Source organism: Dipodomys ordii, unplaced genomic scaffold (assembly GCF_000151885.1).
Source record: "Dipodomys ordii isolate 6190 unplaced genomic scaffold, Dord_2.0 Scaffold228, whole genome shotgun sequence".
Lineage (NCBI taxonomy): Eukaryota > Metazoa > Chordata > Mammalia > Rodentia > Heteromyidae > Dipodomys > Dipodomys ordii.
The window spans coordinates 269,988-293,934 of NW_012267444.1; the positions used below are offsets into that span (position 1 = coordinate 269,988).

Consider the following 23,947-nt stretch of genomic DNA (forward strand, 5'->3'; position numbering starts at 1 on the left):
ATTTGATGTCAGTATAACTTGTGGAGGAGATGGGGAAAAACCAGTTGTTTAAGGATACAGGTGGACCTGTTGCAACAATGAGAAGTACAAGTTGTCATATCCAAAACGAGCTCTGTTCAATCTTACTTAACTAAAAGTTATGACTGGTGATTTATAGGTTAATATAAATTAATGATCGCCTTAAGTTATTAAAAAAGAGGAGGAAAAGTATTTTTAATTTTATGAAGAATGACTTTCACTGTTCTGTGAGTGTGAATCAGTAACAGTTAAAGATCTGATATTTGAATGTGGCAGGACTGTAACATTTTCAAAGTAGAAATCTAGCCAATTTTTAAGAAAAAATCAATGTTTCAATTTTGAACTTAAAGTGTATCTGGAACATATGCAGAACATTTTCTTCTTGGTGTCTCCTGCCAAACTTATTATGTATGCCACAATAATTTTCTCTTATGTTTGGGAAGCTCAAGTGTATGGCAGAATAAAGAATTTCTTAATCTATAGTTACTAGTTTTAATGGTAGAATCAAGATAAGAAGTATTTGAGAGACATTTTAAAATTCCTTGCTAAAAATTTTTATGTAGGGCTAGGAGTATGGCTCAAGTAATATAAAGCCTGCCTGGCAAATGTGAAGCTCTGAGATGAAATTCCAGTACTTCCCCCTCTAAAAAAATTATATGTAAAAATGGAGAGTTTTATTCATTTAATTTTTTATGCAAGATTTTCTTACTAAGCCTGAATAATAGGCTTAGTAAGATGATGAGGACTGATAAATCTCCATCTTCTAAAGCTTATATTCTCATGGAATGATGGTGGGAGATGATAATTTCAGATTCCTAAATATCCTGCAGAAAATAAAACACCTAATGAGCTAATGAGTACCTTGCCTGAGATTGGAATGATTTGATGATTTGTTTGGAGTGAAGTCTTATTGGTCAGTTGTTGTAAAGTAGGAAAATCATTCCATATTTCTGAAAAAGAAAGGCTAGTGTAAAAAGGAGGAGCATGAGTGAGATGATAATAATAATAGTGAATGTTGAGTGGTAGAGATTGAAGTTAGGGAGACAGAAACCAGATCAAATCAGCCTCTTGGACTATATAAGTAGTTTTGATTGTATTCCTATTGGGGGTTCTTTGGATGTTTATACATGAGAAGGTTTTAACTCACTTGAGCAAGTTTACTCTGAAGGCTAAAAGGATAATGGAGCAGGAAGCTGGTAGCAAGATGGAGTGAAGCTTGTGAGGAGTGGTGTGAGTCTAGCTGTATACCTGTGCTACACTAATTGCACATGCTGATCACTTGTATGTTTTTCTACTTGTGCATTTGGAGTGTGAAAATTAAGTTCTCTGAAATACTATGTATTAAAGTAGACTCTATAAGACATGAGAATGTTAAACATGACATAAAGTATATATACTGTTGGGGAAAATATTAAGTTAGTAAATTCAAGTTTTTGGGTAAGTTCATGCTAGATTGCCCATTTTCTGCTTTAAAATTTATACTAGTAATAACCACTAAAATATAAAAAAATGATTAAGACCTCTTTAAATATATAGTTGCAAATTAGTTACTGCTTTGTGAGGAAAAATCTGAACATAATTGCTACCTGGTATAAATAAACTTTATAGGTTTAATGTTTTAGTTTTATTTAATGATTCTATCTGCTGGGAATTTTTTTCTAGTCATATCGTCTTGATGCTTGCTGATGATATGGCATGCAATGCTAGAAATCCTAAACCAGCTACTGTGTTTAGTCACAAGAACATGGAACTGAACGTGTATGGAGATGATGTGGAAGTGGATTATAGAAGTTATGAGGTAATTCGTTTAATCTAACAACTTTTTGGAAATGCTATCACTTTTAAGCTCTAAAACAATGGGATAATATTGTTAATTATTTTTCTTAAAGTTCAGTACATAATTGTCACTGAGTCTTGCTGTAATTTTTCTCTAAAATTCCTGTCAGGGACATAATACATGAGTAAAATTCTTAAAGCATGAAGATTTCATCTATGTAGCTAAGATAGAAAAAATTTACATTGCTTTCTATATTAGAGATTTTAGTGGAGTTCATATGTTAACTTTTTCTTACAGGAAATTTTTTCATATTTGTTTTTTATATTTGGTCTAAAACTAGAAATTTAATATTTTTTAATAAAATAATAAACATTTTTAGAAAAACTAGTGAGTAACAAAAAGTTAACCCATGTTTCTAATTAAACATTAAACTTCTTTTAATGTGCTTCCACTCATTTATGTACATATAATTAAAGTAAAAATGTCATTATATTTGCATTGAAACTAATTTTAAAATTTAATACATCATGATTGTGCTTAAAATTTGAAGACATAGTGCATTATATATCTTACACCTAGATAGTATCTATAGTTATTGTAGAAACTTATAAATGTTTAATGAGTTAAATGTGTATAAATGTTTTACCTTTTACTTATTTATGTAATCGTTATAGAATGTAGACTAAAATCCCTACTCCCTTGTTAGTCAACAAGTAGTAGTACTGTTAGTATTATTAGGAATCAGGATACTGATGGCTTATGCCTGGAAGCCTAGCTACTGAGGAGGCTGAGATCCAGAGGATCATAGTTTGAAGCCAGCCTGAGCAGAAAACTCTGAGATTCTGTCTCCAAAATATCCAGCAAAAGCTGAGCTGGTGGTATTGCTCAAGTAGTAGAACGCTAGCCGAGCAAGCAAGCTGAGTGAGTACAAGACTCTGAGTTGAACCCTAGTACTGTATGTATGTGTATATATAAGTGTGTGTATATAAATGTCTATATACATAATTATGTATATACATACACATATATATGCAAAATGTAAATTAATGGACTTAAACACAAATTTATACGCTGTGATCTAGGAAAATGTCTTAAAAGAAAGCTAAATAGATTTGCTTATTTTTAATGTCAGATTATACATTATCTATGTCTTAGCTGTTAACTTTAAGTATTTTATTCTCTATAATTTAAAATATGCCTTCAAAGTATACCAGAAGGCTGGAAATTCCAGATTGGGAAATTTGGCTTAAAGCGTTATGAATTTTTTTACATGTTAAAGATACTCATAAAGAAATCTAACACAATGCATTCAAAAATCAACCATATATATTTATGGAGATTATTTATGGAACTGTTCTCTTTCATGATTAATCTATAATTAAGTAGTTATCTAGTAAGCTGTTATAGTATAACTGGATTTATTTATAAATTTTTATATTTTGTGTCTTCCTAAAGAATTGGCTATGCAAACATGTTCATAATTTTACTTTTTAAGCTTTTGGGTACTTTCTATATTTTGCATAACATTTAAAGTTTTAAATGTAAGAATAACATTTTTCCCCCTAAATAGTTTTTGCTTTGTTCTCTTTGTGACTCTGCCTCTGTTTCTGTCTCTTTGCCTTTTCTCTCTTTCCTATCCAAATTTATAATCCTCTTTTCTTTTCTGAGAGTTAGGATTACAGATGTGCACCCCATGTCCAGAGAGATTTTAGTATTTTTAAAAATAGACATAAAGTTACTTATATTTTTTGTATGTTTTTCAATAGTAAAAATGTTGTACAGGTGGTTACAGTTACGTGATCAAGGTAATGCGTTCATTTCCTATTGAGCACTGTTACCTCCTCCTTTGTTTCCCCCTTCCATTCCTTTCCTCCCATCTCCACAACTGCACAGTTACTTAGAATTTTGTGTTTAAGTAAATGTATTTCAATTGAGCTATAATTCTTTTTGTGCTTTATTTTTAGTTTTTTCTGAGTAATTCGTAGAGAAACGAGGAGTAATGATTTTGAAAGTAATAAAAATAAATTTTGTTTTTTTTTTAGGTTCTATTTTACCTGATATCTCTTAATTTTTTCAGGTAACTGTGGAGAATTTTTTGCGGGTATTAACTGGTAGGATCCCACCTAGTACTCCTCGGTCAAAACGTCTTCTTTCTGATGATAGAAGCAATATACTTATTTATATGACAGGTAATTTCAGCATGTAGATAATGCATAGTATACTATTGAAACTCCAAGGCAACTCACCAGGGGAGCTACTTAAATGCATTAGTGGTTTCACCTTCAAAGAGTTTATTCTGTAGTTGTGGATTGTCATGATCTAGCATTATTTGAAATAATATATGAAAATGGTAGATTGAACATTTTAAATCTGAAATGCTACAAAATCTGAAACTTTTTGGCACCAACATGGATGACAACATTGGAAAATTTCATACCTGGCATTGTAGAAAAGATAACAAAATAGAGATGCACTGAAAATAATGATGTAAGATCATCTTTAGGTTCTGTGGTTCAAGTGTACATAAGACAGAAATTTATGTTTACACTTGGGTTTTATTCCCGTGGTATCTGGGTATGTAGAAATAAATGTAAAACCTGAAAGGTCTGATACTGAACCACTTATAATCTCAAGCATTATCGATAAGGAATCCTTTACCTTGTAACATCTTGTGCTAGTCCATGGTTTCTTATCTCTATGCTTTTTACTATTGCATGTTAATTATTTTTTCCTTATTGTCTTGGTATAGTGTCTCTGACTTCAGTTTTATTGTTAGTTCTCCTACTAAAGTGCTTAAAAATTAAAAATCTCTCTCTGCTGCTCAAATCTTTATAATGATCTTCCATTAATGTATTCTCAAAGCTTATTGTGCAAAAGGATTAACGGTGTGGATGATTAGACCTTATCCTGAAACTTACTCAGTTTTGGTCTAGGGTGAGGCTTATGAAAATTATATTGTGGGCATATTTCTCAAATATGAGATGGAAATATAGTCATCTTTTAATTATACTTTGAGGAATATTGGAAATAAACCACTCCATAATAAAATTTAGTTAAATATTATGCATAGTTTGTTATGATTTTATTATATTATGCAGCCTTAATTCTTGCATTTCTTTTTCTAATAGGTACTTCACTGTTCTGTCCTCTCAAACATGTCCTTACACCATTGCCTTTGCTTATGATGGCTTTCAGTTCACTTTGCCTGCCTGATTACTCCTTATTTTTTAGAGTTAGCTCAGGAGTTTCTTCCTTCAGAGATTTCCTAAGTCTGAGGTGACCTATGTCTCTAGTTACCTGGAACACGTCTTCGTGTACATCTGTTGTCTTAATGTAATTATTAATGGCCCTTCTTTTTACCTCAGAAGTATCCAAAGACACTTCTAGTTTTCTTAACAGGTATAGGCACTGCATTCCTCTTTACACTCTCATGTTAATCTTCAGTTTCTCACATAGCATTTATTTCATTGCTTTCTTATTTAAGTGGCTATTTTCTGTACTGTATTTGAATTCAAAGATATTGCTGACTATATATTTTTTATCAAGAGTGTGTGTTATAGTACCTAAATATAAATATTGATCAAAAGATGTTGAATACATTTCTCAGAGGTTTTCTATTCAACTGATAATAAAAAGGTATAAAATAATTCTTAGATATCATGTAGCAGAACAGTTAATATCCCAATGTAGTAGGTTTGCTTTATAATATTAATTTACAACTGTTTAAATTCTTTTTAGTATATATTTTTATTATAAAGATACTGTACAGAAGGGTTACAGTACAACTGTCTAAATTCTAATTTTTTAATTTATATACTTTATTGACTTAGTACAGTCAATGAAGTCAGGAAAAATTTCATTTTTACCTTATCTAAAAATTATAAAAAAAGTAATATACTTTTTGACAAGAAAAATAAACTGCAGTTTTGTAGCCTAGTTAAGGTACTATAGGCTTTACATTATTTTTATACTTACATTTTTATTTTTATACTTCTATTTGTACTCCTTCAGAGTAATTCTAGGCATAGAAGAAATCCCAGTCATTTTAAGATAGGGCTTAATAAATAATTATCTTACACTGACTACCTGTTTTAGAAATAAAGGTTTTTTGTGTGTGTGTGTGTGTGTGGTGTGTGTGTGTGTTCTAGGGCATAGTTGAATCCATTTTTTACCTATTGTCTGTGGCTACTATTACCCTAGTGGCAGAGAGTCCAGCAGCTGTGACCGAGCCCACATGACTTGCCGCCCTAAAACATTTGTTATCTGATCCTCTACAGAAAAGGCCATAGAAAGGCTGATTATAATATGATAATGAAAATAGCTTACAGTTATTGAAGCACTGTTCTGAATTATTAAGAATTATTATTACCTCATTCATCCTCACAGCAGTCTGATGAGGGTGACATCCAGGGCTACTGCATATAGTTGTCTCTAAATGTAGGAAGAACATACTATGTTTTTTCCCTACAAAGGAATAATCACTAGCCACATGTATCCAGAGGAAGATATGAAGCGTTTTTTGTTAACTTTGTTGCCCAATGGAAAAATGTCTTTAAAATAATCTGTGCAAAAGAGCTACATATATAAGTAAGCTTGTGATGGTCTGGCTGATATTTTTCTTACTTTATGTCTGAAGAAAATGAGCCATAGTTTCATTTTCGTAAAAGAATAGTAAGGTGCACAGTGTTTGAATCCAGATAGACTTCCTCTTTTGTGAATACTAAATATGTGTCACAATCTTCTGACTAGCCCTCATGGAACCATGGGCAATGATCATGAATCACATTAATTGTTGAGAGAGACCTGCACTTCCTAGAACTAATAGCATACTAAATATATGCTAAGTGGTGCTAGCATACCAAGGTGCCAGCTGGTGTTTTCAGCTCATTTTTCACCAAAAATGTTTGACTTACTAAAAAGGTAGAATAAAATTTTAACATAATAAGAACCAGTGAAAGAGCATATGAATGTGGTTGAATCATAGAAATACTTGAATTATAGAAAACCTCTAAGGGAGCCAGATACCAGTGCTCATGCCTGTAATCCTAGTATTCGGGAGGCTGAGAAAGGGAGGACTGTGGGTTTCTTCCAACCAGGGCAGAATCTGTAAGACTATCACTGGAGAAAGCTGGTGGCACACACCTAGCTATGGCAGACAGCCTGCAGGAACAAGATTATGTTCAAGGTACATTTCTGCAGGAATCAAGACTCTTGTCTCAAAAATGATGACTCCAAAAAGGGCCTGGAAGCGTGACTCAGTGGTAGAGTGCCAGCTTAGCAAGTATGAAGCCCTGAGTTCAAACCCCAGTATTGAAAACAAACACTCTTAAAAAGAGACTGAGGGCATGGCTAAAGTGAGAGCACCACCTGCCTCATAAGTACAGACCCAGAGTTAAAAATCAAAAACAAATTCAGATTTAAAAATTTTTCACTTTTACTTTTGGTGGTGGTATTGGGGTTTGGACTCAGTCATTGTACTTGCTTGTCAGGCACTCAACTATTTGGGCTCTTCCTCCAGCCCTTTCTTGATTTAGCGTTTTTCAATGGAGTTTTGATATCTTGATATTTTCCCAGAGCCAGTATCAGAACAGGATTTTTCTACTGGTGCCTCCTGAATAGCTGGGAAAATAGTTGTATACCACATATCTGGCTTATTGGTTGTGATGGGGTCTTGCTAACCTTTCTGGGCTGGCTTCAAAGTGATCTTTCCGATCTTCTCATTCTGAATGCATGTGTGAACACTGCACCCAAGCCCTTTATCTATTATTTTTTAGATAGCTATGCTTATTCTCTTTTTAATTGATAAGATAAGCAATTATATTTATTTGTATTTGCCATCCATATTTTAGCATTTAAAGAATAAGTGTATTGAAATATTGCAACAAATTTAAGTAAATGGATGTATAACTATTAAATTTATATTGTAAAAATATATGTGCTTTATCTTTTTGCTCTTCTTACAAGGTCATGGGGGAAATGGTTTCCTGAAATTCCAAGATTCTGAAGAAATTACCAACATAGAACTTGCAGATGCTTTTGAACAGATGTGGCAGAAAAGACGGTAATCAGCCAGTGATTCCTTTCATAAATTAATACCAAAGTTTTCCATGATAGATTTTTTAGTTCTTATTTTACAAGATTTTTATTTACTTTAATCATTTTTTTCTAGCCTTTAAATTTATAGTTAATATTTCCATTGAACTGACTTTTTAAAAGGAAACTTCAGTTATTACATAACATGAAAAACATCATTGACCTGTAGGATCACATCTCTTGTTCTTTAGCATCTTTTTTTTAATTAAGAAGAAATAATCCCTCTAACCAAATGTCCTCTTATTTGTGGAGATTCTGAATATCTATTTGATTTTCAACTTATCCCCAGTCTTACTTTCTATGACATTTTCTGATTCCCGGGAAGATAACATAATCCTGTTTATTGGATAGTGTGGTTTAATGTTCTATTTTCTGGGAGCAATGTTGTTTAGCCCCAGTATGGAGGAAAATCTATCTCCTTCTACTTTCCTCTCAACAGCTAACCATCTTATAAAATAGATCTGATTGTACTATTATTTCACCAAAATAAACAAGTATAAGTACACTCTCTTGTTATATACTTGGGTAACTTCCTCAAGTTTTAAAGATTCAAACTTCAAATGAAATCTTTATAAATCAAACCCTACCTTACCCTTTGAAATCAACTCCTCTCTGTTCTCCCAAATTTACTCCAGAGTAAATTTAGAACTGCTTTTTCCTTAGCTGGCATGTAGTTTTATTTTTTTCTGTGAGATAATTTAATCACCTTTATTGTCTGTATCAGATACCATCACCTGACCTGTTTCTCTTTGTGTTTCTCTTATTCCTCTGTCAGGGCTCAGAATCCTTTGACTTTGTTACATCCTCAGCTCTATGGAGGCAGAAATTTTCTGTCTCATTTTATATAGTATATATATATATATATATACACACACACACACACACACACACACACACATAGTATATATACATATATACAATATAGATAGTATGCATATATACAGTATATATACTGTATATATTATATATTATATAGTATATGTATGCATACACACATATATACACAAAAGTTATATGTGAATAATGACACATTTTATATATTGGATATATATTAAAATAACATTAAATACTGAAATGTTTTCTATAGTATAGTTTTTATAGATGTGTATTTTTGTGGGTACTGGCATTTGAACTCAGGGCTTCAAACTTTCAGCTTGTGTGAACCGGTACTTTAGCACTTGAGCCATACTTCTAGTAGGTAGTTTTGCTGGTTAATTGGAGATGGAGACTTTTGGACTTTTCTGCCTGGCCTGGATTCAAACTCATCTTTCAGAGCTCAGCCTTCTGAGAAACTAGGATTATAAGCATGAGCAACTAACAACCAGCTTGTTTGTTCATTTCTGTTTTTTTGAGACAGAGTGTTATTATGGGTGGTCTTGAGATTATAATTCTTCTTCTGTAGCTTCTTCAGAAGTTGGGATTACAGATGTGATCCACCAAACCTGTTTCTCAATAAATTAAAATGTATTAAAATTTAGTTATATGTTTGTTTGTCTTCCAGTTATATTTAGTTGAGTATGATAACTAAGTCACATATATATACAAACACAGATGTGCATAAGTGTATATATACATCTGTATATATATGTTTGTAAATCTAGCTTAGTTTCCAGTTCAACGTAACTGTCAAGTAGTTGTTAAGCTGAACATTTGTTTGAATCATACGGCAGTAGTTAAGGAAGAAGACAAAGTTGAGGCAGCTACTTCGTGGCACAATCACTATTCCTTGTTTGGGTGGTTTTTCGAGACAGGATGAGTACTTTAACTTTTAGCTAATAAAATGGCTAAGATGATATCTTATGTTCTAAAAGTATTGTAGAAATATTTGTATATGGTAGACAGCATGACTCACTCAAAGATATCATTACTTTCCTTTCAGCTATAATGAACTACTGTTTATTATTGACACTTGCCAAGGAGCATCAATGTATGAACGATTTTATTCTCCTAACATAATGGCTCTAGCTAGTAGCCAAGTGGGAGAAGACTCACTTTCGGTAGGTGTATCTCCCAGTTTGTAAACTCCAATGTCTTTGGAATGTATAATTATTTCTTCAATGACTTACATGCTTTGTGAATGTATCTGCCATTTCTTATTCTTAGACTTTAAATATAAGAGGTAACTTTGGTTTTGTCTTAAACATTTTGTTATAATTGTAGAGATATGTGCTAATTTTTCTTTCTTTTCACAGCATCAACCTGATCCTGCAATTGGAGTCCATCTTATGGATAGGTACACATTTTACGTCTTGGAATTTTTGGAAGAAATTATTCCATCTAGCCAAAATAACATGAATGACCTTGTAAGTATTTGCTTGGTTTGATTAGAACACATTAGTACAGTAATCTTAATGTGGTATGTGATTATGCATATATCAGTCTAATAAGATTGTGCCTCTCCCAGAATCTCCCTGGAATTTATTTTACCTTTTCAAAGTTTCCATAACTTTTCTTTTGTAACATTTATCACAGTTGGCCTTTTATTGACCTTACTAATTGAGTGGAATTCTTTCAAATTTAATTGGAAGTTTCTGGAAAAAAGAAAGACCTTATATATTTTTATGTACTCTACCCCTTGTAATATAGTCTTTCATTTATTTATTTATTTTTTATTGTGAAAATACTGTACAGAGGGGTTACAATTACATGGGCAAGATAGTGAGTACATTTCTTATCAAGCATTGTAGCCTCCTCCTTTGTTTCCCCTTCCCATCCCTTTCCATCCTCCCCCTGCCCCCCCACCCAATTAATATAGTCTTTTTAACATGCCTGTTGAACTTAATTTTTTTCTTCTGATTTGTTCTGGGTTGGTTATATTTTTACACTATATCAGCTTTGAAGTAGCTGTTGAAAATAGTCCTAATAAAAAGCTTGAAACAGATCTCACCTGGATAATTGCTGTCTGTCAACGATTTTCACTGTTTTTCTATTAACTATGGCTTGTTCATTTATTCACAAGCATTTGTTCTTTTTTATTTCTTATTTTTTGTTTTATTTTAGCTTGATGTCTGCTTTGTAGCACAGGCTGGCCTAGAACTCACCATCCTCCTTCCTGTGCCTTCCAAATGCTGTGAAATTATATTGGAAAAAATGAGGGAACCATTTTGGAAATTGATCATAGAATTCCTTACTTATATCTTATCTTTTCACATCCATTAAAATTTTTTTCTAATGGCTATATTAATTTTTTTTCAATAATAATGATCCACTGTTTTGCAGCTTACTAGGTACAGTGATTTGATATATCTCTAGAATGTCTGTGTAATACCACTTGTTTTCTGTTAAAAATGTATAGTAATATTATAGTAATATTTGTTGGGTACTAGTTGTGTACTGTATTAAGGTACTTTGGTAACAGCAGAAGTAGAAGCCCTAGTTACTAGCTCCTTAAGGTATAGAGTGTCATTGGTAACCATTGAAAGAGATATTTATAAATTGTTCCCTGTTATATGAAATCTTCCTGGACACTTCAGACAATCTCTTTGAAAGTGACATATACCTCTCTTTTGCTTTCAATATTAAACTGTAATCGTTTACATCCATGATGTTTCCCTCAAGGATCTAAGCTTCTTAATTAAGAGTTGTAAAAGACTGTGCTTTATATTTTTTCTTTATCTTTACAGCTCAATTGTAAAGTACTTGGTATATTTGTAAATGCTCACTGAACATTTATATGCTAAGGGATGACAGCAATTTGTATAATACACATTTGTATAATACTTTCTTTAAATATAATAAGGTTAATGAGGTAACCTCTTTAGATTGAGAGACTATAATGTATTTGTTGACTTAATGACGGTTGTATGTATGCTTATGTATATAATATTTACTATTGTTACTTGTTTTTCCAGTTTCAAGTATGTCCCAAAAGTCTCTGTGTATCTACTCCAGGACATCGTATTGATCTTTTTCAAAGGAATCCTAAAAGTGTCCTAATAACTGATTTCTTTGGAAGTGTACGGAAAGTGGAAATTACAACAGAGACTATTCGTTTGAAACGGGATTCAGAGATCTTGGAAAGCAGGTATTCCTATTAATATTTCAATAGAGTTTACTCTCAAAATTATAAAGATTAATGAAAACTTAAGAGATTAAAATGAGTGTTTATAAGTAGTTTCACATTCTGTCAGTCCTCACTGTGAACATAAGCTGTAAATACTGATGGGAGGCGAGGGTTATGATTGTAGATTATGTTGGTGTTCCAGAATTGAGTAATGGTTGTAGTGAACCTGAGAGTTGTTAAAAAGGCATCAAATTTCCTACAGTTCTTCACAGAGATAGGTATTTCTGTTGAGGCTCTTGGTAACACAGTAGGTAAAGATAGGAGAGATGTGTGTCACTCACTCACTTCTGGAGGAGTGGATTGTGTGTCAGCAATGTGTGCATACATGTTCATCTAAGAGAGCTTGAGAGAAATTGGTTGACTGGGTATGTGAAACAGTTTAAATATAATGCTTAAGGTTAGTCCTATATATCTTGCCATATTCGTTTTATAGTTTTCCTTAAGTCTAAGGCGATAAAAGATCATATATACCTTTCTTTAATTATCTTAACATTGAATTAATTTTCTTAATAGTTGAGAACTGGCATATTACTTGTTCTGTGCTAAGTTTCTATTCTCTCAACAAATGATGTTTATATAGTAGTAAGTAGATACTAGAAATGATTTCAGTGCAATTCTACTGAGTTTTGCTACATATTCTGGAAGAATAGAATTTTACCTCTTTAATTTTTTTGTGTATTTTGTGAATGCAAAAGTGGTTAATGCTGAAGGTTATTTTAATTTATCTTTGAGTAGAAAATAAAGTTTAAACTTAGTGTCTCAGCACTGCTGAATTGGAGCACCCTCTAGTGTTTATATATAAATTTTTTTTTTAGGATGTTGCTCCTTACCAAGTGGTTTCATAATTACTAGTACAAACTGGGCTTGCTGGTATGTGCCTATACTACCTACTCAGGAAGCTCAGTCAGGAAGATTGCTTGTGCCCAGGAGTTAGGTTTCAATGTAGACAACATAGACCCCATTTTTAAAGCAAAACAGTTACTCATCTGCTTTATTGAATTAATTTGTGAAAATTGAGTTCCTATTGTGCTCTGAAAATTTTGAAACATATCTCATTGCATATAGGTGCTACATACATATAGGTACTACAAACATATCTCATTGCATATAGGTGCTCCTTGGAACTAGTATAAAAACTAGAAGTTTATTTAGATGAGATCATTGTATCCAGGATGTAGATGGGAATTTTATTTAGAGAAAAATGTCACCAATAATTTGGTATCAGAAAGTTTCTTAAGAAAATTATAGGTTAGAATATCTATATGTCTATATCTAGATCTATATATATATCTATGTATATATCAAACCTTAGGTAAAGTATCAATACAATGTTAATAAAACTGATAATTATAGTTTTAGAAATGTTTCTATATAGACTAAAGGAAACAGCGTAGTTCATTGGTTCAGGTCTACTCTTCTGATATTTTGTGTCTTAGTCTAGTAGTTTAGTGTACATCACTAATAAGATATAATGAAAAACTAGTACCTAGAACTGACCTGGAGTAGCAGTATGAAATAAGAATATTTTTTCTTTTCTGAATTAAAGGTAATTAAAGGTTTACTTATTTATTTATTTATTTTTGCTGGTCCTAGGACTTGAACTCAGGGCCTTGACTATCCCTGAGCTTTTGTGCTCAAGGCTAGTGCTCTATCACTTAAGCCATAGCTATACTTCTGTCTTTTTGTGGTTAGTTGAAGAAAAAAGCCTCATGGACATTCCTACCCAGGCTGGTTTCAAACCACAGTCCTCAGATCTCAGCCTCCTGAGTAGCTGCTAGGTTACAGGTGTATGCCATTGGCACTCAGGCTCTGAGTATTAAAGTTTTAGTAAAGGCAAAAGTACAATGCTACATTGAACATGAAATACAGATATCTCTTTGACACACTTATTTAATTTCCTTCAAATATATACCCAGAAGTGAGATGACTGGATATGGTAATGCTGTTTTAATTTTTTGAGAGTCGTGCACACTATTTTCTATAATAGCTGTACTAATGATTTTCCTTTTAAAACTTGTCAACATATCTCTTTAATTTGTCTTGCTCTGATTGTGTTGTTAAACATTGTTTTCATATATCTGTTAACCTAATTATGTCTCTTTTTCTATAAACATTTCATTCATTTTCAATTTTTTTCCAAAATTGATTGTTTCAAATAACTACTAACTTGAATTGCTTATTTTGGATTTTAACCCTTTATCATCATGTATTTATGATTTATGGATATATTCATCTATTTTGTAGATTGTTTTTTCACTGTTGATTGTTTCTTTGGTTGTGCAGAAACTTTTTATTTTTACTTTCATTGTATTTGTGGCCATATCATTGCCAAAACCACTGTCAGGAAGCTACTTTCCCATGTTTTTATCTAATAGTTTTGTAGTTTCAGATTTTTTTTTTTATTGTGAAAATACCGTACAGAGGGGTTACAATTACATGGGCAAGATAATGAGTACATTTCTTATCAAGCATTGTTGCCTCCTCCTTTGTTTCCCCTTCCCATCCCTTCCCGTACCCCCCCTCCACACCCTCCACCTGGTCCGCCCCCCACACCAAAGTTGTAAAGTTCGTTTTTCCGACATAAAGACTTGTACATCTCATTGTTGCAATGGGTCCACCTGTATCCCTATTTAAACGATTTGTTTTTTCCTTCCCCTCCACAAATTATACCAACATCAAATACATTGAAAGCAGGGATTATACCATGGGGGAGGGACATACAAAGCAACAAAGAAATCATGTTATAAATATGTTAGAAACAATTGCATGAAAGAAAAAAAAATATTTGAATTCTTACTTTGGGGTTCATTTCCCTAACATCAACTTATCTGACCTTTTCTGCTTGACTCAGATTTTTTTTTTAATGCTGATCCTGGGCACAGCCTAGGCACTCACTGTCCCTGTGTTTTCTTTTGCTCAAGGCTAGCACTATACCACTTGAGCCACATCTCCACTTCCAGCTTTTTTGATAATTGGAGGTAAACGACCTGGGTTGGCTTCAAACAGATACCACAAGTTTTTCCTAAGGTATACATTTTTCTACTCTTTCATTTTCTTCAAGATACCTTTTGAAGAGTAGATTTAATGTTGATGGATTTCATGGATCAATTTTTCTTTATCTTTAGTGTTCTTTGTTCAAGAAATTTTTGCCTAATCTAAAGTCAGAAAGATTTTCTTTTGGAAAATCTTTATAGCTTTAACTTTTACTTTTGGCCTCTGTCTATTTTGAATTAACTTTTGAGTTTGATATGAGGTAGGGTTTGAAATTTTATTTCTGAATCACTTGTCTGTTTCTTAAAGAATCTCAGTAGGAATATTTACTGGGATTTCAATTAAGATTAAATTGGTTATATCAACTTGGAGACTATGGATAACCTAATGATATAGGGTTCTCCAATCCATAGATAGATCTCAACAGTTATTTAGATATTAATTTTCCATTTGTTTGTTGCTCAAATTTAGAAGTAGAATTGATTTTTTAAATCATTCTGTATTTTGAGATCTTATTGATTCTGATGTTGGTAAATCAAATCCCATTGTAAACTTTTATTTTTTTAAGTGGCGATTGATTCACAGGCTGGTTGAAGAGTTGATATGGAAATATGAAGGACTTATTATTAATGTATTAATTCATTGAATGCATGGATTCCAGTATATTTTCGCTTTTAGGAAATGAAGTCAGAAGTTAATTGTACACAAGTTCAACAAGAAATGTACTCACTACCTTCCCTATGTAACTATAACCCCTCTGTATATCACCTTGACAATAAACTTAAATTTAAAAAAGTTAAGAGTAGATATTACAAAAACTGCTCAGAGTTGGATAAAATTGATTGTGAATAATATATTATTCAGTGAAAATTACTCATACTAAAATATAAGATTGTAAACTTCATGAAGCAAAAAATCAAGATAGCACAACTAATAGTTGACAGGATTTCCCTCTTTTCCTTATACTACTATATTTTTCAAAGTGATTAATTCTAACCATCAATCACTATAATTCTGTATTATCTTTAACACTTTATTTTTCATTTATTTTATGTTACTTATGGCCATTTATCACTTCATTTAGGGTTTCTTTATAATGGAACTTCAGGAATTTAGAAGTAGCTCATTTGATTTATAGATGTTAACTGATAAGTAATTTATCTAATTTGTCCTTTTTGCATACATATAAAGTATTTAATACACATAACATATTTAATATATACCTTTATAAAGTATTGAGCATTTTGTATTTTTAGCTTAATTTTCTATAATTAATTAAAAAACAAACTCTGAGATGCCTTATGATTTTTAAGAAATCAGTGTATATAAATGGTATAACATAACATGATAGTGTATCTCTTTGTAGAAATAAATCATCTCCAAATATAAGTTGGTAAATATTATGCTTATCAGTAATAATACTTTCCAACTAATGCTTATCAGCCTTTCCAGATTTATTAATTAAAGAAAATTAACTTGAATACTAAATAATATAATTTAAAGTTTTAAGTTACATATAATCTAAAAATTCAGTGATAGCATTTATAAATCATGAGAAGTCAATCCACAGGGACATATATAGTGCCAGGAGTAGGGTTTGAACTCAGGGCCTAGGCACTGTCCTTTAGCTTTTTCGCTTAAGGCTGGTAACAGCTCCAATTCCTACTTTTCAGTGGTTAATTGGAGATGAGTCTCTTGAGTTTGTCTACTTGGGCTGGTTTTGAATCCCCATCTTCAGATTTTAAGCCTCCTGAATAGCTAGGAATATAGACGGCCATTGATGCCTGGCTGAGAATAGATTTCTGAATTATATAGAAAATGTGTCATCACACTTTTAAGGTTTCTTCTAATTCTTTAAGTCTGTATTTGCCATTATCTAGATTGTCATTATGTTACTCCACTCTACTAATGAAGCCTTAATTTTCTAAGTAAGAATAGATTTGATGTCTATAATCTGATTTTTCAGAGAAGAATGCAGCATGGTAGTAAAAACAAGGCCATTGGAGTATGCCTTTTCTAGCTTTATGACCTTGGGTAAACCACTTGAACTTCTCTGTTTCTCCTTCCATAAAATTGGGGTGGAAAGTGTACTTCATAATAGCGTTTCAGAGTCAGTTTTCCTTTTGCTTATAAAATGCTTGATTCTGTGTTTTAAATATTGAGTGTTCAGTATGTGTTGCTAATATTAGGAAAGCTTATATATACCACAAAGATGAACTATTATTATAATTCCATTTTCTTTGTTTGCTTATTTATTCCAATTTTATTCATAATAAACCATTTTTCTGAAATCTGAAGGATTCTCAATGGTATAAATACTATAAAGGGAAAGGGAAGAGGGACAACGTAACAGTGAGACAAAGGCCAAAGGGTGAACCTTTACAACAGCGATACTCACAAGACAGGATGTTGGAAATGAACTTTATAAATTGGGTGGAGGAGGAAGTTGGGGGGAGGGAAAGTGGGAGAAAAATGAGGGAGGGAATAACAGCGTTCGACAAGAAATGTACTCTTGTACATGTATGCAACTGTAACCCCTCTGTACATCACCTTGACAATAAAATTAAAAAAAGAAAGAGAATTGGTAAATTATGTTGTACCAGTAGGTGGCAGTAGTGTCATACATTTGTATAAATGGAATCTTTAAATGAGTTATACCCTTTAAATCACAATGTTTGTTCCTTCAGATCACTAATGGGAGGGAAAATTTGGTATTGAATTGTCAGTTTGAAAAGGAATGGTTAAAAAAAAGAATTTCTGTATGTGTAAGTTGTTTTGCTTTAAGAAATTTAGCAATATACAATAAAATAGCTAAGTTTATAGGTACTATTGAGTTACTACTTTTCTGGTATTTAAAAAAAGTACATTAGTTTATATATTTTTGAGTATCTTACAAGAAATTGAAGAACCCAAAAAAGTTAAGAGTTTTGTTTAAGATTTATTTGTTACTAATTAGTAATTCAGTAATCTGTCTCTGTAGCTTAGTGGAAAAAAATCCAAAATTAATTTTTTTTTCTTTTTTGGTGTGTGTGTGTGTGTGTGTTTTCAGGTACTAGGGCTTGAACTCAGGGCCCAGGCACTGACCCTGAGCTTCTTTTGATAAAGGCTAATGTTCTACCATTTGAGCTACAGTACCACTTCCAGCTTTTCTGAGTAGTTTATTGGAGATAAGAGACCTATGGACTTTTCTGTCCAGGCTGGCTTTGAACCTCAATCCTCAGATCTCAGCCTCCCAACTACCTAGGATTACAGGTGTGAGTTACCAGTTCCTGGCAGATTGAGGTGTTTTTCTTTTTTTTAAACATTCTTTTTTTTCCTTCATTGGGTTACAGAGGGGTTACAATTACATGAGCAAGGTAATGAGTAAATTTCCTATCAAGCATTGTTGCCTCCTCCTTTGTTTCCCCTCCCATCCCTTTCCATCCCCCCCCCAAAAGTGGTAAAGTTCGTTTTTTGACATAGTGTCCTGTACATCTCATTGTTGCAATGGGTCCACCTGTATCTCTATTTAAACAATTTGTTTTTTCCCTTCCCCTCCACAAATTATACCAACATCAAATACAGTGAAAACAGGGGTTATACCGTAGGCAGATTGAGTTTTTAAACAAGTTATTTATGTAGAAAACACATTGTAGCTATCAAAGCAAGAGGTAGAAGATACTTATGTTAATAATATCAATCTGTGATTTCATTTTAGAAGTTGCCATTTTTTAAAATCATAGTATTCCTTTTATCTAGTTTTCAAGTATTCTACAGGATAGGCATTGTTGTATTGCCTTGCCAGTGCTGGGAGAGACCTTTGAAGCACCATGACACAGTAGTAAGAGCATGATGCTGAATGGACTTTCATTCATATTTTGATCTAGTTACTTTTTTGAGTCTTTGGGCCTATTCTTCAGTCTCTCTGAAGCTTTGTACCTATAGAATAATTGTAAGAATTGAGGATAATATATACAATGAGTACACTTGCCATCTAAAACTTAGCTTAATCACATCTTTTTTTCAATGCAAAAGATTCAGTAGAGTATTAGCCTCTTTACTTGGTATATAGCTTGATTTGCACTTTTTTCAGCCACACTACATAGCTCATTCTGACAGGAATTGTTAGCTTGGTCTTCTTATTACCTAATCTGGGAAGCTGATCAAACAAACAAACAAACAAACAAAAACAGCAACCTTTTTCTGGGGCCTGCAAGATAGAGCTTCCCGGCAGCCCACTGCTGAATGCTAGTGTTAGGTAGAAGCTCTTAAGGGAACTTTTCTTAAAAGTAGGGGAGTCTGGTGGAGCCAAAGCCCTCGTGTTAAGTAAAAGTGGAAGTCATGACTGCATAAGTGATTATCACATATAAATCAAGAGTTCTGAGTCAGAATAGTCTACAAGGGTCAGGGCAAAAAGCTGTGGATCCATTTGTGTTTATCACATATACATGGTATGTCATCAATATTATGTATTATAAAGTAAATAATATTTCCAGTATTCAGTAAATCCCAAACACTGTTCTAAGAATGTTGAAATTATTAACTTGTTTAATCATCAAAACTGTAAGATAGGTAGTAATGTTACAAATGATTACAGATAATAGAGAGATTTGTATCTTGTGGCATTATTAAAAAGTGGAAGTGCTAGCTATCTGCCTTTACATACATACTGCTCATCCTTACTACCCTTCCAGGATTTATCATGGAACTTAGTTAGTCATTAAATTCAGATGGACATGAATAGGAACAAGAATAGCCAAGGCCATGTAGATGACTAAGCAGAAACAGTAGTTGTGAGAATAATATTTATACTTTTATAAGCCTGTAATTTAAAAAATAATATGATATCCATCCAATTAGGTAAGAATGCAAAAGATTATAAAGTCTTAACAGAGCCATGCATAAAAATAAATAATGGATAGGATTTTATTTTTTATTTTTTTAATGTTTTTTATTGTGAAAATACTGTACACAGGGGTTACAGTTGCATGAGCAAGATAATGAGTACATTTTTTTAATCAAGCATGGAGGGAAGGATAAGTTAAAAAATCATGCTGAAGCAATTGTTTCTCAGCAAATCTATTTTAATACAAATTTTCTTTCACAAATATTAGAAAATCTGAAAAAGGCTAGAAAGAAAATATTTTAGCTTTTGTTGAACTTATGGTGTTGGCTACATTCACTCAACTCTGTTATTATATTACAACACTAAAATTTGAATTTGATATAATTATGCTATAAAATATTCTTTTGACTTCATGTTCTTTTAGGTTATACCATTAGCTCACAAAACAAACAAAAACAAATAAAATGAGAGGCTGTATTCAGGCTCATATAATTGAATGAAAAGATAAGTTACTGAATTATAAACAGTATATAAAAAATTGTGGATCTTCTTTGTGTTTTTCCTGTATATATAACACAAGATAAAACCACTAGGACAGTGCACATATACTCAGAGAATTAGTAGTATAAAGTATAGAGTTAAGTACTCAATATTATTTTGACAGTTTTTTCCCCTGATACTATCCTCTGCTCACTCTCACCAATTTATTTGAAAATTGCCCATGGTACTACTAAGGTAATTCCTTGCAATTGAAATTACTTACAATTCCTACCAATCAGTAGACTGTTTGAACATTCAGAAGTTTAACTTCTACCCTCAAGTGAGAACCAGAGCTTAGTTTTCTGGGATTTTATTCTACTTGCTTTACTAAGTTACTTGGGAGATATTCTTTGAAACTGCATTGTAAGCTGATAATAAGTAAAACACATTTCAACAGTTGGGCCATAAATTAATGTAACCTTAATTCACATGAGAGCTAACTTTCTGATCTCTATCTCATTTTAGGTTTCCTTCCTCTGGCTCATCTATTCCTTGAGCTTTTAGAGTAATAATAGCCAAAGCCATATTTTTGTATCTTTTCCCTCAATTTTTTAGTATGGTAATTAGAAAAAGGATGATGCAGAGCATCTGGGTAGGAATCTCATCTCAAGGGAGATGATGCAATAGGGGTTTTCTTGGTACCTTTCTACAATTGTGATACAACTAGAGTTCTCTTTTTCTTCCAGTATCTTTAAATTTTTAGTAATATCAGCGTCATATTTGTCAGTTGTATTTTGCCCAATATGTGTTATCAACTATATGACTACTTGAGCATGTTAGAAATTCAGTTTAATTCAGGGGCCAGCTGCTCTACTTGTAATCTTAGCTACTCAGGAGGCTGAGATGTGAGGATCACAGTTTGGTCCATAGAGAAAGCCGTGAGACTCTTATCTCTAGTAAACAATTAAAAGCTGGAAGTGGAACTAAGGTTCAAGTGGTAGAGCACCAGCCTTGATTGAAAAAGCTAGGCTCAGCCCTGAGTTCATGCCTCAGTACTGGCACCAAAAAAGAAAAGAAAAGGGAATTAGTTTAAAATTAGAATATTTTTTCTGCCTTTTTAAAAGATTGTGATAAACTAATTTGATTTCTCTTTTATATCCTAGTGCTTTTAAGTAATTAGAGGTTATACTAAGCATTGGGTTAGACTGGGATATTTAAGGAACTTCGTTCTATTGGTTTTGGGTTACTCTAGATAATGTGTTTGAGTTATTTATTGATTTTTAATTTTGGTTTGTATTATGTCTACTTTTCTATTGTTTTAGTTGAATTTATTTTCAATGTTTGGAAAGATGCTTTAGACTTTAGTCTGCAATAAGCCATGTCACTTTATACTTTAATAATCTAAGTTCTCTATGACATTATAGAATAAAAACTTTACTCTTTCTGAGTCAGAGATGATCTTATGCATGGGCATGGTAAAGAATTTTACAGTGTTATTTCTGGAGTGCTTGGATAACACAGAGGACAAAGATTTTTTTGGAGGGTACTAGGCATTTATGGAAGAGAAAAAAGAAAACAAAAGAAACGGTAATTTCATAGGTTTCATCATTTGCCAACTGTATTTTATTTATACAGAGGATTTAGAAACTATTTAATTTCATTTTCATTTGGTATGGTAACATTATTGTATTGGACTTAAAATTCACAGAATCAACAAGTTTTATTTGTTGTCTTCTACAAACAATCTTAAAAATGGTCAGGTAAATAAAGATTACACAGCTTTTTCTATGCATAAGTCAGCCCCTTATTAAATTAATAAAACAGGCCTTAGTGAAGGACGTAGGAATGAGATAATGGAAAAAGGATATTCTTGGAGTGTTGGATGAAAGACCTGGAGTGTTGAAAAATAGGAATAGTAGCATGACTTTAATAGAAACAAGAGAGTCAAAAAATGACATTGAAATATCAAATAAAAAGGAACAGAGAGAAAAATGTTTGGCAGGCTCCATTGTATTTAGTTTGGTACTTGAACTAGAAAAACCATAAATTAAATACAGAATATTTGAAAGTTATAATAGGAAGCTTTGCAGAAATAAGACACTGAACTTTGATACTGAAAAGATCTCTATCATCTGTATACTGGAGAGCCTTGATCTAGAAAAGCCAACTTTTACATCCTAGTATTAACCTTAAAATGAAAAGGATGTCTGAACCTTCAGGAGTGACATTGATCAACATACGTTGTATTCATAAACTGCTTTGTTAAATGACAATTCTTTGTACAACTAAAGATAATAATGAAAAAAATTTTAAAAAGAAATAAAAATCCAAAAAATAGCAAGAATTGGAAAATAGATTAATGGAAATTATTTGAATGAAAAGAACATTCCACAACTAGCATCTCTTTCTTTCTCTGTCTCTCTCTGTCTCTGTCTCTCTTTCTCTAAACAACATATAAAAAAAACAATAAAAAATAAAGTAGTCATGTTAAATGCTGGTGGCTCATGCCCACAACCCTAGTTACTCAGGAGGTTGAAATGCAGAGAATCTCCCTTTGAAGCTAGCCCATGCAGAACAGTCCTCAAGATTCTATCTCCTATCATCTAGCAAAAAGCTGAGGCAGGGAGGGGCATTGCTGAAGAGTTGAAACTCCGGTGCTAGTAGTTGCATACAATACACACTTACCATGTGTAATCACATTAACTGATTGTGAAACACTGAAAACATAAACATTCATATCTGTAGGGATCCTTAAGATTACATGAACTCTACACTAGGAGCATCTTTGACAGAATATTGCAGTTCTAAAGAAAATTTTCAAATAGATTTTTGGTTGCTAAGTGCTGAAATAATTAGATGTGAACTCTCCTGATAACTACAACTGACTTACACATAATTCAGCAGAAAGTATAAAAATAGAAATGTTATGAATTTTCCATAATCGTTTCTTGATATATTTTTTAAAGTTACTTAACAGGGTAGAGGTATGGATCAAGTTGTAGTGTGCCTATCTAGCAAGCTTGCAACCTTGAATTCAATCCCTAGTATCATAACAACAACAAACATGTCATTTGAAACAGTTCGCCAAATTTCAGATATTTTTGTGTAAGTAAAGTATTTTTTGTATTAGTTAGGAAATACTTTGTGAGTGAAATGGTTACTTTAGATCTTTGAGGTAGTGGATGAAGAGCAACTTCTTCATATTGCTTCATACTCTGGAATTACTGTCCATGCTTGAATCCTATTTAATGAAATTTCTGGTAACCTTGAGACAAGCCCAGACTGTGGCATTAAACTGATTCTCCCTGTATTCTTTCTACTATAGACCACTATAAAAGAGACAGTTAAAAATATTTTGGTTTTACTTAAAAGCATTCTTGTTGAAAAAGGAAAAAAATGCACTTATTTATGCTTTTATACTGAGTTATATGTGTATTATTGATAAATAATATGAAATTATATATAAATTATATATAATTTATAAAACTTTTATTCTTTTTTGTAAGTTTTTTTCTATTTTCTTTTCTTCCTTCCTTCCTTCTTTCCTTCCTTCCTTCCTTCTTTCTTTCTCTCTTTCTTTTTTTCCTCTCTTTCTTTTCTTTCTCTCCTTCCTTCCTTCCTTCCTTCCTTCCTTCCTTCCTTCCTTCCTTCTTTCTTTCTTTCTTTCTTTCTTTCTTTCTTTCTTTCTTTCTTTCTTTCT

The 23,947-nt window shown here is 32.3% G+C and overlaps 1 protein-coding gene across 2 annotated transcripts in view; it reads left to right on the plus strand.

Moving 5' to 3' along the window:
• The window catches only part of Pigk (phosphatidylinositol glycan anchor biosynthesis, class K), a 94,725-nt gene that overhangs the window by 29,409 nt on the left and 41,369 nt on the right, over positions 1-23,947 (plus strand). For both annotated transcript variants that reach the window (XM_013035888.1, XM_013035889.1), the window contains exons 4-9: positions 1,681-1,816; positions 3,873-3,984; positions 7,760-7,856; positions 9,768-9,885; positions 10,081-10,191; positions 11,740-11,912. In XM_013035888.1, coding sequence (XP_012891342.1) covers positions 1,681-1,816; positions 3,873-3,984; positions 7,760-7,856; positions 9,768-9,885; positions 10,081-10,191; positions 11,740-11,912 — 747 coding nt within the window. The remainder of the gene's footprint in view (positions 1-1,680; positions 1,817-3,872; positions 3,985-7,759; positions 7,857-9,767; positions 9,886-10,080; positions 10,192-11,739; positions 11,913-23,947) is intronic.